Below are 13,934 nucleotides of genomic sequence, written 5' to 3'. Positions count from 1 at the left end.
TTAATTGGCTTCTTTCAAGGATGGGGATTTGAGCCCATGACTCAGACTCAAGTAAAATGTATTTATGGTTTATAACTAGCTATAACTAATAATAATGAACGCAGTGATGTTTCTCAAACTAAACTCTGCATTAAATGATGTTGGGTTGTTTAAAAATATATATTTTCTCACTTCTAAGCTAGTAAGATTACAAAGTTACCTTTTGTTTTCTGAAAAAAAGATTTATGAAATGGTTTTCCTGTCAACAAATATATTTTTTTTTGACAGGGAAATCATTTTAATGTATAACGTACAGAAATCCAATAGAGTAGGCAGATTAGATGGCACGGAGCTGATGTACAAATGTTAATATCAGTTATTAGAGACTTAAGAGTTGACTTGAGGCAAAAGGAAAAAAAGAAACAAATGCATCTGGTTTTTGTGTAAACAACCAACTAATGCAATCCGACTGAAGGTTTAAAGGCACAAAAGTTGATTTAGGATGACAGCAGTCTGCTTTGGTCTGGACCTCTTTCAGGAAAAATAACTGTGCAAAACCTTTTAAAAGAATAGCAGCTAATTTTTTATTAAATATTCATTTAACTGTTATTGATTTCACTCCCTTAACTCTATACATCAGATTTTATTCTTAAGTTTCAAATTCTAAACTCCCATTATGCAGATACAGGTGTTTTATAAGCTTCTGGATAAGGACATTTTCCATAAGTGCTCCAAGCAACTAGAGGCAGAGCTGTTACAAAGAAGTTATCCTCAAGAGTGGAGCAATTCCACTGAGAAAACTGAACTGTGGGTAGGAAAATGAACCCTTTATGCATGAGGATGTTTTAACATATTGCACGGTGCCGCTGCGTAGACCACACTTGCACTAGCTGAATGCTAATGTCTGCGTGCAATATTTGGTGAGTTCTTGAAGATGTATATATATGTCCCAGATGTGACTACACTCAGCTTGCCTGCATGCTGAAATTTGCTAATTAGGATGAAGCACAATTAACCGCAATGTTAGCAATTTACCCTGAAGGAGAAACTAAATTTGGCCCAAGAAAGAAAATTGTGGAACTTGTTTTGGAATTTTCTACTTGGAAAAGTATCTGTACCCTTCTAACCTTTTTACATGATGACATATTACGACTCCAAACATTAATATAATTTGTTGACATTACATGTGATAGACCAAGAAATGAAAGAAAAAAAACAGTTTTTTTCTTTCTTTCTTTCTAACAAATCTAGGAAATCTAAATTGTTTTCTGTGTATTTGCACTGAGTCTCTTTATTCTGAAACTAAGTTAGAAAATACAGCCCACCTGTGTGTAGTTTGATCCCAGTATAAATAAATACAGCTGCTCCTTTCAAGGCCTCTGAAGTTTGTTAGAGATTATACATGAACATGTAGCGTCGTGCAGAACAAGGAACAAAGCAGGGAGGTCAGAAATAAAGCTGTGGTGATGTTTAAATCAGGGTTAGGTTATAAAAAAACATCCTAAGGAGAGCAATAATCACAGAGACAGCTGAGATACCCCAGGTACCTCTGAAGGAGCTGCAGAGATCCACAACTCCGCCAGAATAATCTTTCTACAACACGACCATTAATAGTGAACTAAAAACAATCTGGATTTTAAAGAAACGATCAAGATCAAAGCTATACAGTAATAAAAAGCACAACTTAACCCTCTTTGGGATGCAGAGCAAAAATACAGAGAAAAAGACCAAAACTGAACTCTGGCCGACATTTAAAAAACGTTTAAATGTCTGATGGAAATATAGCACTGAATACAATATTCCCAACAATAAGACAAGATGTTGGTAACATCAAGTCCATTCTGTATAACTGTCCTTTCACTGCACAACAACGCACTACTTTGTGTTGATCTATCACATAAAACTACAATAAAACATTTTTGATTTTCTTGCTGTAACATGACAATGTAAAAAAAAAATGTGGTGATGCAGCTTATACCAACAGACGAATGCCTCGCTACATCCTCAGAGTTTGTAAGCAAACTATAGATCTTTCGCTGAGATACTTTACCTCAAAGAAGACAGCCATGGCGGCGATGATGCGTCTTTCCTTCATGGCCGCGTTGAGGCTGTCGAAGTCGTCTGAATTGTAAAGGTAGATCTGCATCTGGGATGGGGGAAACAGAGCATAGACAGCTTTAGGAGTGGACAAGGAGAAGGAGGAGTCCTCTCATCAATCACCTTGGACGCACTGCTGAGAAGCTGATGAAAAGCTGTTTTGAGGGGCAGAAAAGAGGGAGTATTTATCACTCCTATAAATCTCTCATAATCTGTGTCAGTCTTTTTTTGTGTGCGCGCTGCCACTCCGGGAGGCTGCCAAAGAAATACAGCATCCCATTTCTTAGGGCGACCGTCCTCACAGGCACAGTAACAAGGCGAGAGGAGAAAGTGGAGGGGGGGGGGGATTGCTCCCCACCCCCTTCTTGTGTAAAGATCTAACAGAATGATACGCCTCTAATCATGACTCCCAATTACCTTAAATCACCCACAACATTGCTTCTGATTTCACAACAAAGCTTGAGTATAATTTAAAACACATCATACACAGAATATATCACATACCTGTCATGGTACTAGCTTTATTCCCAGCAAAAAGAATAAAAAATAAATAATCCCACTTCTTTCATTTCAAGGCAGTCATGTTATGGTGGCACTGATCAAAATCAGCAAATGATTCTAAAAGTAGCAATTGGAGCTGCCAATCATCTCACTGTCAAATCGAAAAAAAGCCTTTCATGTCACTGAACCAAGTTAATTGGCAATAAGAAAAAAAAGGACCTAGATGTTGATTTAATTAAAGGCTGGGGTGTCCCTTTCTTTCCCTTTTCAAAGGAAAATCACGGGGCACCGCCAGCCACAACTGACTGTGGTGACAACAAATTTAAAATAAATAAGTAAATAAGCATATAATCAAGAATGAGTCCCATTTACACAAACTCTTCGGGTCCAGACCAGGTTCAAAATGACTCAATCCAAATAATTTCAGTTAAGCAGCTTGCTTCCGAGTTCCTTTAACTGCGGCCTTTAATGGAACTAATTTGTTGTCTGAGAACTCAGCAAGAAAGAGGACTGGCCATTCATCACCCTTCAGATGTTATTAACTACATTACCCCATTAGGGCTGCCCCCCTTAGGCTTCATTTACTCACTGAGAATGGCTCATGTGACCCGTTCTTGTTAACAACACACTTTATAAAAACCTGCATTTCAATTATACACTTCCATAGGAGTCAATAAAGGAATCCTGTATCTCTTGATTACTCATTTTCTTAATGTATGTTTGGGGAGAGCTGACAAACTCTCCGCGCTGGAGCCGGAGATAAAAATGTTGATTTAAATAAGAACAGACAGGTGGTCTGACAAATCTTTGAGCTCCCTGAAAAGCGCAGGAACGTGCTGTTCACATCTCCAGAATCGCTCTTTAATCTCACGTCGGTTTATACCATCCAGTTTGTTTTTTCCCTCGCTCTTCATTTCCAGCACAAAGTGAGCGCAAAAACAAAAACAATAAAAAAAAAACCTTAAACCACTCTGCATTTCCATGTCCCATTTAAACGGCAAAGGTGAAAAACAAAGTCAGGTTTGGCATGATTTCCCAAGACAACAAAATGTAGAGCAAAGAACTGGAAAAAACTACTAAAATATAAGTTTCAGCACACAGAGATGTTATATCGGGGAAAGGCAAATGTATTTCTCCTTCATCACTGTGTCACCGAAGAATTTCATTGTTAACAGATATACGTTCACACTTCTCTATCACACACAATTATCTGTCTTCGTTGTTTTTCCAAGCTCCTCAGAGAGTATTGAAGAGGTGAAGGTAAAAGTCACTTTAGTATGACTGAAGAAACATATAAAACATGAATTCTGAGAATAGATTGCAGACTAAACTTCATAGGTATATGAAACAAGTTAGTTGGAGGAAAAAATATGAAGAGTTAACAGAAATAACTTGAAGACATTGTAGTCAGCCCTATAATAAGAAAGTTTTTCTATTCAGTGCTAAATATTTAACTTTTTAACCATAAAAACAGACCGACTTTCTTGGATCCTTTTAGGAAAACCTCATTTTATGAATTTCTAAGAATTATTTTATGAACCATGAATGTTCATTGTTTATTTGTTTAACAGCAATATTCATTCTTGAGAAGAGCAGTTTTACAAGTAAAGACATTTGCTTTTAAACCACCCATCAGTCTTTCTAAAAGATATACTTCGAATTTTTCAACAGAAATTTAGAGTATTGTGTTCCGTTTTTGTAGATATTTTTGCCACTAATACATAGAAATAGCCTGGTTTTCAAGGGTATTAAAAAAAAAAAAGATTTAGAAAAAGTTTTGCTTTCAAAGCTATTGAAATTGTTCACTGTGGAACAGTTTAAAGTCCTTTTAATGGGATGCCAGAGTTTTCTCAGTAGGTTTGGAGTAAACGGTGCGTTTTATTTGTCCAGATAAGTTGAAATCTTATGTAGGAATCTTGACTTGGAAAGGTCCCCAAACAGTCCCAATGTTAACATTAAGGCTGCACACACGTATTCTTTTTGTAAAATCACTGTAAGCAATATACATTTTTGGAAGATCTGTCTGGACCACAATTAGTGCTAGCTTTATATTTAAGTATTAATATACTTTGTGAAACTCTCTGTCACACCATAAAGTTTTAGAAGCATTTTTAATATAAATGTTCTATGTTTTCAGGAGCTGAATATACTTTTTTACTATCAAGGAACAGTGTTCTCCTGAAACACAAAGAAGAAAGACATTTTTTACTTATTTATCTACTGCAAGTTATTGCATTTTTTCCCCCCAATACTGAACTTAATCATAACATAGTGACACACATCATCCTGTACAACCGACTATTTGAGACTATAGTCATTGTTTTGAGCAAAATGCAACACTATTGGCTTGTGTTAATTGTTATCACCATAAGAATGACCAAGCCTAGCTAGTTAAAGTATTTGTAACCAGTAGTCGCTCAACTTGCGTAAGTTCCAGTTTTTCCCTTCCTCGCCTCCAAAAAAGGTCAAATTGAAGGGTTTGTAAATATTTCTGGTTGTAGAAGCTTGCCACCCCTCATTCTTATTAGGAAAAGACAAAAAAAAAATGTAGGCATGGAATGGTAACTGCTTTTGAAAGTCTCGACATTTTCACTAGCAAGATGCTAGAGTGAAGACTTGTCTCTGGTTATAAGGAGCACAGGGCAGCTTGCTGAAAGAAGACTTTTACACTTTTCCCTCACTTAAAGCAAAGACACGTTGGGTTGTTGGAAATAAAGTATTTCCAGTCACAAATATACATCCAGCTACATAAAGATCTGGTATACATATGTATAAGAACAAACAAGAAAGGCGCTGGATTTCCTGTTCTTTTTGTTTTAAATAAGCAGAATTGGATCACGTTATACATTTTTTACTTGGCAGTGCTGTGATGCTGTGAGACTGTGGTAGTTTGAATCAAGTTTTAATCAAAAACTGAAAATCTCACACAGGCCCATGCCTACTGATGAGAACATCAGAAGGATGTTTGTCGGGTGCAGAGCCTTGGCTCCAGGAGACTCTAACATGAGGCAGGGAATCAAACCCTAATTTCTATAAACACGTGTTAGGTATCAATTCTGCGTATTATATCTAAATTTTCCTAATTTTTTCCCCCCACGTACACGTGTATTGAAGCTGGTGATTTTCTTTCTATAACGCACAAGATTTGGTGCGTGCAGCCGGTTTTCATTTTCTGCATGCGTTTCTTATAGTGCTCTGCATTTAGCTCCTGGGCTCTGCCTGGGTCAGTCTTGACTCATCCAACACTCTTCTATTTCCTACTTTTTTCCCTTGCTTTCAGTGGAGCTTTTATCTTCCTTACTGTATGCCCACAGTAATACTTATTCATATGCTCTTAGTGCTGGTTGTGCAAACGTATACCCTTCCAAAGTGTGATTTGTAATCCATGTATAATTAATCTAACCTCAGCGACAACCTAATACATTATAGGAAAAGATCTCCCTGAGGAACCCCGAGGGGAGAAAAAAAACTCCACACTTTCATTTGTCATAGCGCTGTTTGAGTGAACAGGTGGTCCATCTATCGATTTCCCCACTTCACTCCCAAGAAAAAGAACATAGTTAGATTAATGTCAAGCTCTGGGGCCACAGGCCAAGCACTCCATTGGGTACTTTCCTTTTTTTTTTGGGAGGAGTTAAAGATATCTAAGCGAAAAGCCAGATCTGCTCCATAACATGGCTCATTGGAACTAAATTTGTCTTTCACCTCTTGTACACATAAAACCAATCTGTGTATTTTGAAGCTTCAGATAAAAGCCCTTTCCTCTGCTGTGAACAAATATGCTTGACATCTGACTCAAGGCTGAATGTGACTCATTTGTAGTGAGAGATAATTAAAAAGAAAGCCGGAGAGCAGTTTTAGTCCACAGATAAACACGTCTGGGAGATCAGGCTTCTTGGTCAAGCTGCTCATGTCTTGAACAAAACACACGTTACGCAAAAACAAACCCCGACCTCTGCTACGAAAAGATGCTGGCTACACCGAGCGCAAACATTTATACGAGCCGTGTAACGTACACAATTCAGCTGCACACATCCTGTCAGATTTAATGTAATCTGAAATATATCAAATTGTTCAGCGTCGTAAATATGAAAAATGAAAAAAGCAACTCTTACAAGATGAAGCAGTCAAATGGCTAAGGGCTAGCTCCTACACAACCACACTCCCCCTCAACCATTCATCATTTCATTTTACTTATACCTTCTGCTTCACACTGTGGAATAATACATCACGCTTGATTTATGTATTCTGACTTATCAATCAGAGAAAATTTTGAAAAAGCAGACCTCCAATTCTGTTGCTCCTGTGGTGGGTCATGAAGATCTACATGTGTAGTTAACAGCTACGATGGCAGAAGTTGCTTTGTTGTCCCTTTTGTATGAAAAGTCGTGGTAATGTATTTCTTTTTTTCTTTTCTTTTTCTTTTCTTTTTTTTTTACACACTGGTGTGATGGAAGTTGCCATGAGAGGTGTTTGCTGACCCACTTCTTCCCTCCTCAGCCATCATCATACTCTGTGCAACAGAAATCCCATGTGGGATAATTTAGAAAAATCTAATAAATAATTGAGTCATTGGTCTCTTACTTGTGCGCTTTTTCCAGTTAGGTAAAATAATTCTCTCTTTAGTCACTGAATACTTTGAAACAGATAAAAATGTGAATTTTTTCTTAAAGGGACAGTTTGGATATTTTGACATTAATATCCGAACATTTGACATTAATGGGAAAGGATGGGATGGTTACTATTGTAAAAGTAGTAAAAAAAAACTACTAAATATTTTTGTCATAGGAGTTCAAGTTAATTTTAATAAGATATAATACAAAGGGGTTATCCAAGTCTTCTGCTGCTGTATGAAGCATAGAGCAACAAAGCGCTGCTCCACTCCTCGGTTGATGTGCACTGCTGAACTACCAGCTCAAAGGGACACTATATTCATCCTTGCTTGCAAAAAGGACAAAACAGAAATATTAAGCCAACACAAAAACTAAAGCAAAACTAAAGCTGGCAAGCAATGCATTGCAGGTCTCTTAGGCAGCTGACCACCAGAGCAGAGAGCCTGACTAATTAACCAGCTGATAGCATCTTGATGTACTAGCATAAAAAAACATACAGCACAACACTCATTAAAAACTGTTGCTAAATTGAAAAAGTTTTTTTTTTGTTGTTGCTTTTTGCAAAATCAGTGCATAGATCAGTATTACTATATGTAATAGCCAACATGTAATTATAGGAATAATTGTTGAAGTTTTGTTTTAAATAATTGTTGAAGTTTTGTTTTAAATAAACATGCTTTGGTAATTTTTTTATATTTTTGATTATTGTTTTGTAAAATGTTATTATATCATGAGAATTAGACGCTGGATGTTAAGATTACTGTAGTATGAAAATATGTGTCTTTTGCATTCCTTGTTCACACTAACCTATGTTTCATAATGAGCACAGAATAGCTTACCTGCAACAACAACAACAAAAAAACTCTCTTAGCACCTTAACTTTGACCATGCAAACTAGTCCCTCAACTAATATCTAGTCACAGTGAGACAAAAGGAGACTTCCACAGTATCATATCACCTCCACTCTCATAAATGCCACAGTGGTTCATGCAAACACTGTATTATATACCTTTAAGCCACCAACACATTTGCTCAGGATGCTTACTGCTGCAGCGGTTTATGGGTATTTGCAGAGGGACCATGGTGGGTCGCAGTTTGTTGGATTGACCTCCACATGCACAAGCAAATATTTCAAAATGGAATGTGTTAAGCATTAGACCAGAGTTACCAGTAAAGGACTGCCAGGGGACACAAAAAATATGTAACATTTGCATTAACATTAACAATTTAAACACCAATTTCACTTTATCATTTCACCCCTTTGACATTTATACCTTTTGGTTGTGGGGTTATTGCTGCAATGACTGTGTGTACATTCACACCAGAGGGACGTTTCATGCCTGCTTTGACAACCAGCAATACAGTGTTTTGTATTTTACTCAAAGCAAATGCAGTTCTTAGCCTATTTTGGGTCAGTGTGTCATAATCTTCAAAATCTTGTACTCATATTTTATTTAAATTAACTGCTCCAAACAGAGCTCACAAGCAAAACAAATGGGAAAACTACTTATAGATAATTACTACTTCTAACTTCTGAACAGAATCCTATGAAATTTAAATGTATCCCAGTTCTATTAGCAGGTATAAGCCAAGGATTTATGGAGCCGATATCTGACAGAAGAAATAAACATAATGCTTTCCCAACAGGGTTTTAACATGTGCATGCATATTATATTAGGCATAATCAAACTACCACTGAGAGAAAAAAAAGAAAAAAAGTACAATGGAAATCAGCTATTTAAATATACCACATAAAAGGACTCACACCCAATCAAACCAAACTTCTCTTGTTTTAGGTTGAAAGGCAACAGAAAAGGTTTGACCCGAGTTATTGTGCTTAAAAGACAATAATCCTCGATACTGACCAGATATATGTAAACTTATGAATTCAAAGACAGTCACAAAAAGTCTCTAAGAAGCGTTAGTGCAAGGTTATTTAGCAAACAGAAATAATTGTGATAATTCTAAATGACCTAAAACAAGACAAGGTTTGTCTGATTTGATTTCAGACAGTGAAAGAAAAAATTGCATGTGCCTTTTTTTATTCGGTGTATGTAAATATCTGGTTTCAACTGTATTTAAGTTCTGCCAAAGTAATTGGAGTCGGGTTTTCTGAGTATCCTGGTGAGTTCAGGCTGTGGGCTTTCACATCGTGCTTCAAAGGTTGCTGAACACCACAGAGGCAGCAGACCCTGTGAAAAAGCTAGGGTCGCTTCCTGGCCTAACGTTGGAGGCTCTGCATGCAGGTGTAAATTAAAGTCTCCAAAGGGATGGTGTTGCATGCTCTCTTTTCAGTGTTACTTTGACTGAAGCATGACACCGACATTTTCTTACAACCTCAATAAATTGTATCAAGTTATAAAAAAAAGAGGAAAAGAGCATATGTGTTTGGTCAAGGCTTGCCGTCTTGAAAACTGGCAAAAGCTGACTATTTGAGTCATTCTCCCTCCTCCCAGCTCTTATGCTTGCTTACTTTCTTCTGCTTGCTTGCTGACTAGTTTCTATGCAGTCATTTGCAGCATATGGTGTCCAGGTGTTAAAGCTTACTCAGGCTGTTTAGACACATTTCCTATACGGCTATAAAAAGACACATCGCAGAGATCACCATCAAGCGAAATTTAGTTTGTTTCTCTCATACATAAAAATTGTGTAGCTTTTTTTTTTTCTTCTCCCCCTCCCCACCTCTCGAAACAAGCTGAGCTATTTAAGCCTCGACATCTACCCATTTGCAGGTATGCATTATGCCGCTAATTTATACTGAGAGAGCACATTAGCTTTGGAATTCGTGCTCCTTCACCGAGAAGTTGCCGCAGAAACCTTGGTCTACACACAAAGACATGCCTTGCAACAAAAATCTACATTTTAGATCTATGAATTATGTACCTGCAGGGCATGATTTTCTTCTTCTCTTTGCTTTTTCTCCCCTCCCTTCTTAACAGCAGCCAAATTGGCCATTAAAGTAAATTCCATCATATTATTTAGAAGCACACCATCAAAGGCGCCATATGCACAACAGCTTTATAATGGCTGTATATAATCCAATGCCCTTTAACACTACGCTGAACACAAAATGATGTGGCAAAAATAAATCTAATTACCCAGCCATTCAGCATCAAAAAGCTGTGGCGGAAGAGAAGGTTCCAAAGAAGATGGCCAAGAACAAACAGAAAGACGCCGCTCGCCTCGTCTTTGGATTTACCACGGACAGGAAGAAAACCAACAATTTCCTGTTTTCACACACTATTAAATGTACACTAATTAATATGGTTTTACATAAAATTGTTGACAAAAACCACACGGACTTTAATCCTACTGAATTTAAAATGTATGAGACATATTCAAATTCTGTTTAGAAAAGGCATACTACTGTAAATTATATTTAAAAAATAATAAAAGGCAGTTAGAAGTTATTCCCTGCATGACATAAAAAAAGAGTGAGATTTGTACTTTAATCCATTATTCTGAATAAATCATAACTGAGGATCCCAGGACTTTATACCCTTTAAATCTCTTTTATAAGAGTCTTTGATGATTTTTGTTGCTTTGCCTTTATTACAGGCAATCTGTTGCCCCGTTTCTCAGTCAGTTGTACACTGCAGCTCGAGTGATTTCTGTAAAAGCCTCCCCGTCTGATAAATTCCCACATCTTTTAAAATTCCACAAACCCAATTTGCAATAAAACCCTTGTGCAATGCAAATAAAGAAAAAGAAAGAAGAAATAAGCGGTCAAACCTAAGAATGTTTTCACTCATTTCAATACAAAGTCATCTTCCAGTAAATTAACTGTAATCTCTGTAAAAATGATTCAATTAGAAATTAAAAATAGGTTGTAGTCTATTAACAATTCTCGGAATCCATTAACCAACACAACTCTAAGCAGTCTTGAGTATATTGCACTTTTGCTAATATGGATTATCTTTCAGTCTTTCAGCTTTTTGCTGCATCTTTAATCTTATTTAAACACGTTAAGTCTTAGTATCGGCATACATCAATGATTATTAACAAACTAAACGTTCAGCATGCAAAAATGTCTGGCTAATGCATTCCAAGAATTATGAGTTTATACTTTGCATGCTAATCTAACCTTCACCCTGTTGGATATGGTCTCACCACGGTGGATGCCTACAGCTGACACACAGATTACAGGACCAAAAATGTTAAAGGTCACTCAGAGTGCTGGGAACACACATGAGAAAGAACCAGAGAGGAAGATGTGAATGTATCGTGTTCATTTAAAATCCTGGAGCACTTCTGTCAATGACGATGTCTGTTGGACAGCATCAGCCTTCCACATGGATGTGAAGGCTATACGGTTTCTATATTTAAATAGCTGTTTTATTGGGTAGTTTTCAAATGATATTTTATTAGATCAACAACATCTGTCACTCTGTGTGTATGAGTTTTTCTTCTTGAGCTGAAATGCTAAACCAAGTGAAAATAGTGGCATTCTAATTCAATGACACGTACATAGATAAAAAGCATATATTTTGTTTATTCGTTTAAACAAAACTGAACTGAAAAACCAACCACAAATAGATTTTTTTTTTTTTCTGCGGTTTGATACAGTCACTCCTCAATCATTTCTATAAAAATAACCACATTTCTTGGCTACTCTGGGAAATGGATTTACTTTAAGGTCCCCTAATGCATTTTGTATAAAGTTCAAACATTTGAGTATCTTGGAAAAGAAGTAAAACTGTGAAAGGCGTCAGGATATTCTCTCAGTTCTGACACCCCTGAGCTTTTGAGGGTTTAAATACCAACATTTTTAAAGCACCACTGAGTTCACGACTAAAAGGTTCCAGTAAAATCTAGACGCCAAAACGTGCCTTAACCTTTACTTTAGGGTTCATTAATTAAATAGTTTAGGAGGGGTATTAAGTTATAATCTATTTGAACACCGCACTAACGATTCAGTGCTGACCTTCAGTACTGAACCTTGGACATTTGTCAAACTGTGTGTAGCAACATGACGTTTTACCTCTACGGGGAACCTTCTGCCATTTATGCTGTGCTCTGAGCCTGCTGATCCATTACTCTGGCCCCAGTGAAACTCCATCTTCTCAGCCTTAAAGCGCCCTGGCAGTCCAGCGCCTCTTACAAAGTAGTCATCCTTCAGCAGCACAGCGACTGGAGACAAAGAGGGATGGAGAAATTGAATCAAAGACAGATATTCAAGCACACTTAAAGAAAGGCAGACGGAAGAAAATTATACTGTGGCATTGTGTTTAATTAGCAAAGAAGCTCATCCCAGGATAATGGCAGCTTATGTTTGCTTAAACATGTATTTTTCTGAAATAATTTTTACATTTATGTTACCAACAGTGGATCTTTTAAGAGGAAAAAAAAGCCACAATTTGGTATTGTGAGCGTTAGCTTAAATGTCTATACACTTATGCAACTTGGTTTTTCAGCTTTCTTTATTACTTATTGTTTTCAGCTGAGCTACAGGAAATAGCTCAACATTAAAATAACAACAAAAAATATATATATTTATCAATTTATCAGGTTGTAGTTTTATAAGTCACAAAATGTGTGTTTTAACGGGTGAGTACTCTTCATATTCACAGTTTTAAATATCATATTTTTTAAGACTTGCGTTGTTGATTTTTGATAAAGCAGTGTAATTCCTTTTTTCGAGAATGTTGTTTATATATATATATATATATATATATATATATATATATATAAACAACATTCTCGATCAATCTGCTTTTCTTCCCGGTGCCATTCACGGTATAAATGGCTTAACAAGCTGTTGTATCTCAAATAGTCTTGACTTTGTGTGAAGTGAGGACCCATGGGGGGCAAAAAAACCCTTGCAGAAACCCAGAAACCTGACATGGTATGTGTCTTTAAACCTGTGTGAAAAAAATCGTTAAATGCAACATTAGTGGCGTGCACCTCCACAAAGATGCTTGTGATGTGCTATTCAGAGAGCACTAACATGCTTCCCCCCAGTGTCCTTGAAATCCCTGGTTGACTGCGAGGAGTGCAGTGCACAGGTTCAGTCAAAGGCACCATCTCTCTAATTGTTGCACGACTTGTAAGGAAGACTCGATGGCATCCAGATGCCTTGTGATCTTTATCCACATGGCAGCTTTTTACGAGGCCGTAATGCCGCTGCTCTGCCTCTGCAGAATAGCAGGCGTTTTAACATTTTCTCTCATCTAATATCATTAAGACCCACTGCTTGGTCTAAGAAATTTTTCAGAGGATTATTTTTTTTTTCTGTTTTATATTAATTACTCCCCCCCCCCCACTTCATTTGGTCAAATTTTATGTTGCTTCTGAGTGTATTGACATTGTATTTATACAATCACTATATGCAGATAAATAAGGCTTCAAAAATAACATCCAACAAAGATTAGAAGCAAACATACAGCTGACATCTATTAAATTATTCATTTTCATACAGATGACTGCTGGGTAATTATATATGTGACTCCCAATGCGTGAAAACTTTCCAGGCATAACATAACAGGCATGGTTTATTAGATAAACATGGGCACTGGCTAACAAGATATGATGCTAAAAAAAAGAGTCATGATCCCTTTGTTTTCATAAAATTAGATTTTAAAAAATCCACTCATGGCATGCCATCGCTGTTTACATCACAATTCAATATGAGAAGAGACATCAGCGGACGGGAATAGCCTGATCTCTGGACCCAACAGTAAGATAAATATGATTCTGGTCTGAACTTGACTCGGAGCCCAGCGCAAGTGCTCCAGACAACACAGA

The 13,934-nt window shown here is 36.9% G+C and overlaps 1 protein-coding gene across 1 annotated transcript in view; it reads right to left on the bottom strand.

Moving 5' to 3' along the window:
* ca16b (carbonic anhydrase XVI b) overlaps nucleotides 1–13,934 on the bottom strand; it is a 157,510-nt gene that overhangs the window by 45,404 nt on the left and 98,172 nt on the right. Inside the window, exons 4-5 of the mRNA XM_081607086.1 lie at nucleotides 12,172–12,320; nucleotides 2,030–2,125 (exon numbers count right to left, since the gene is read on the bottom strand). Coding sequence (XP_081463212.1) covers nucleotides 2,030–2,125; nucleotides 12,172–12,320 — 245 coding nt within the window. The remainder of the gene's footprint in view (nucleotides 1–2,029; nucleotides 2,126–12,171; nucleotides 12,321–13,934) is intronic.

Source organism: Poecilia reticulata, chromosome 5, assembly GCF_904066995.2.
Source record: "Poecilia reticulata chromosome 5, P_reticulata-male-v2, whole genome shotgun sequence".
NCBI classification, from domain to species: domain Eukaryota; kingdom Metazoa; phylum Chordata; class Actinopteri; order Cyprinodontiformes; family Poeciliidae; genus Poecilia; species Poecilia reticulata.
The sequence above is the reverse complement of the archived record's forward strand: the minus strand, read 5'-3'. Positions and strand labels throughout refer to the sequence as shown.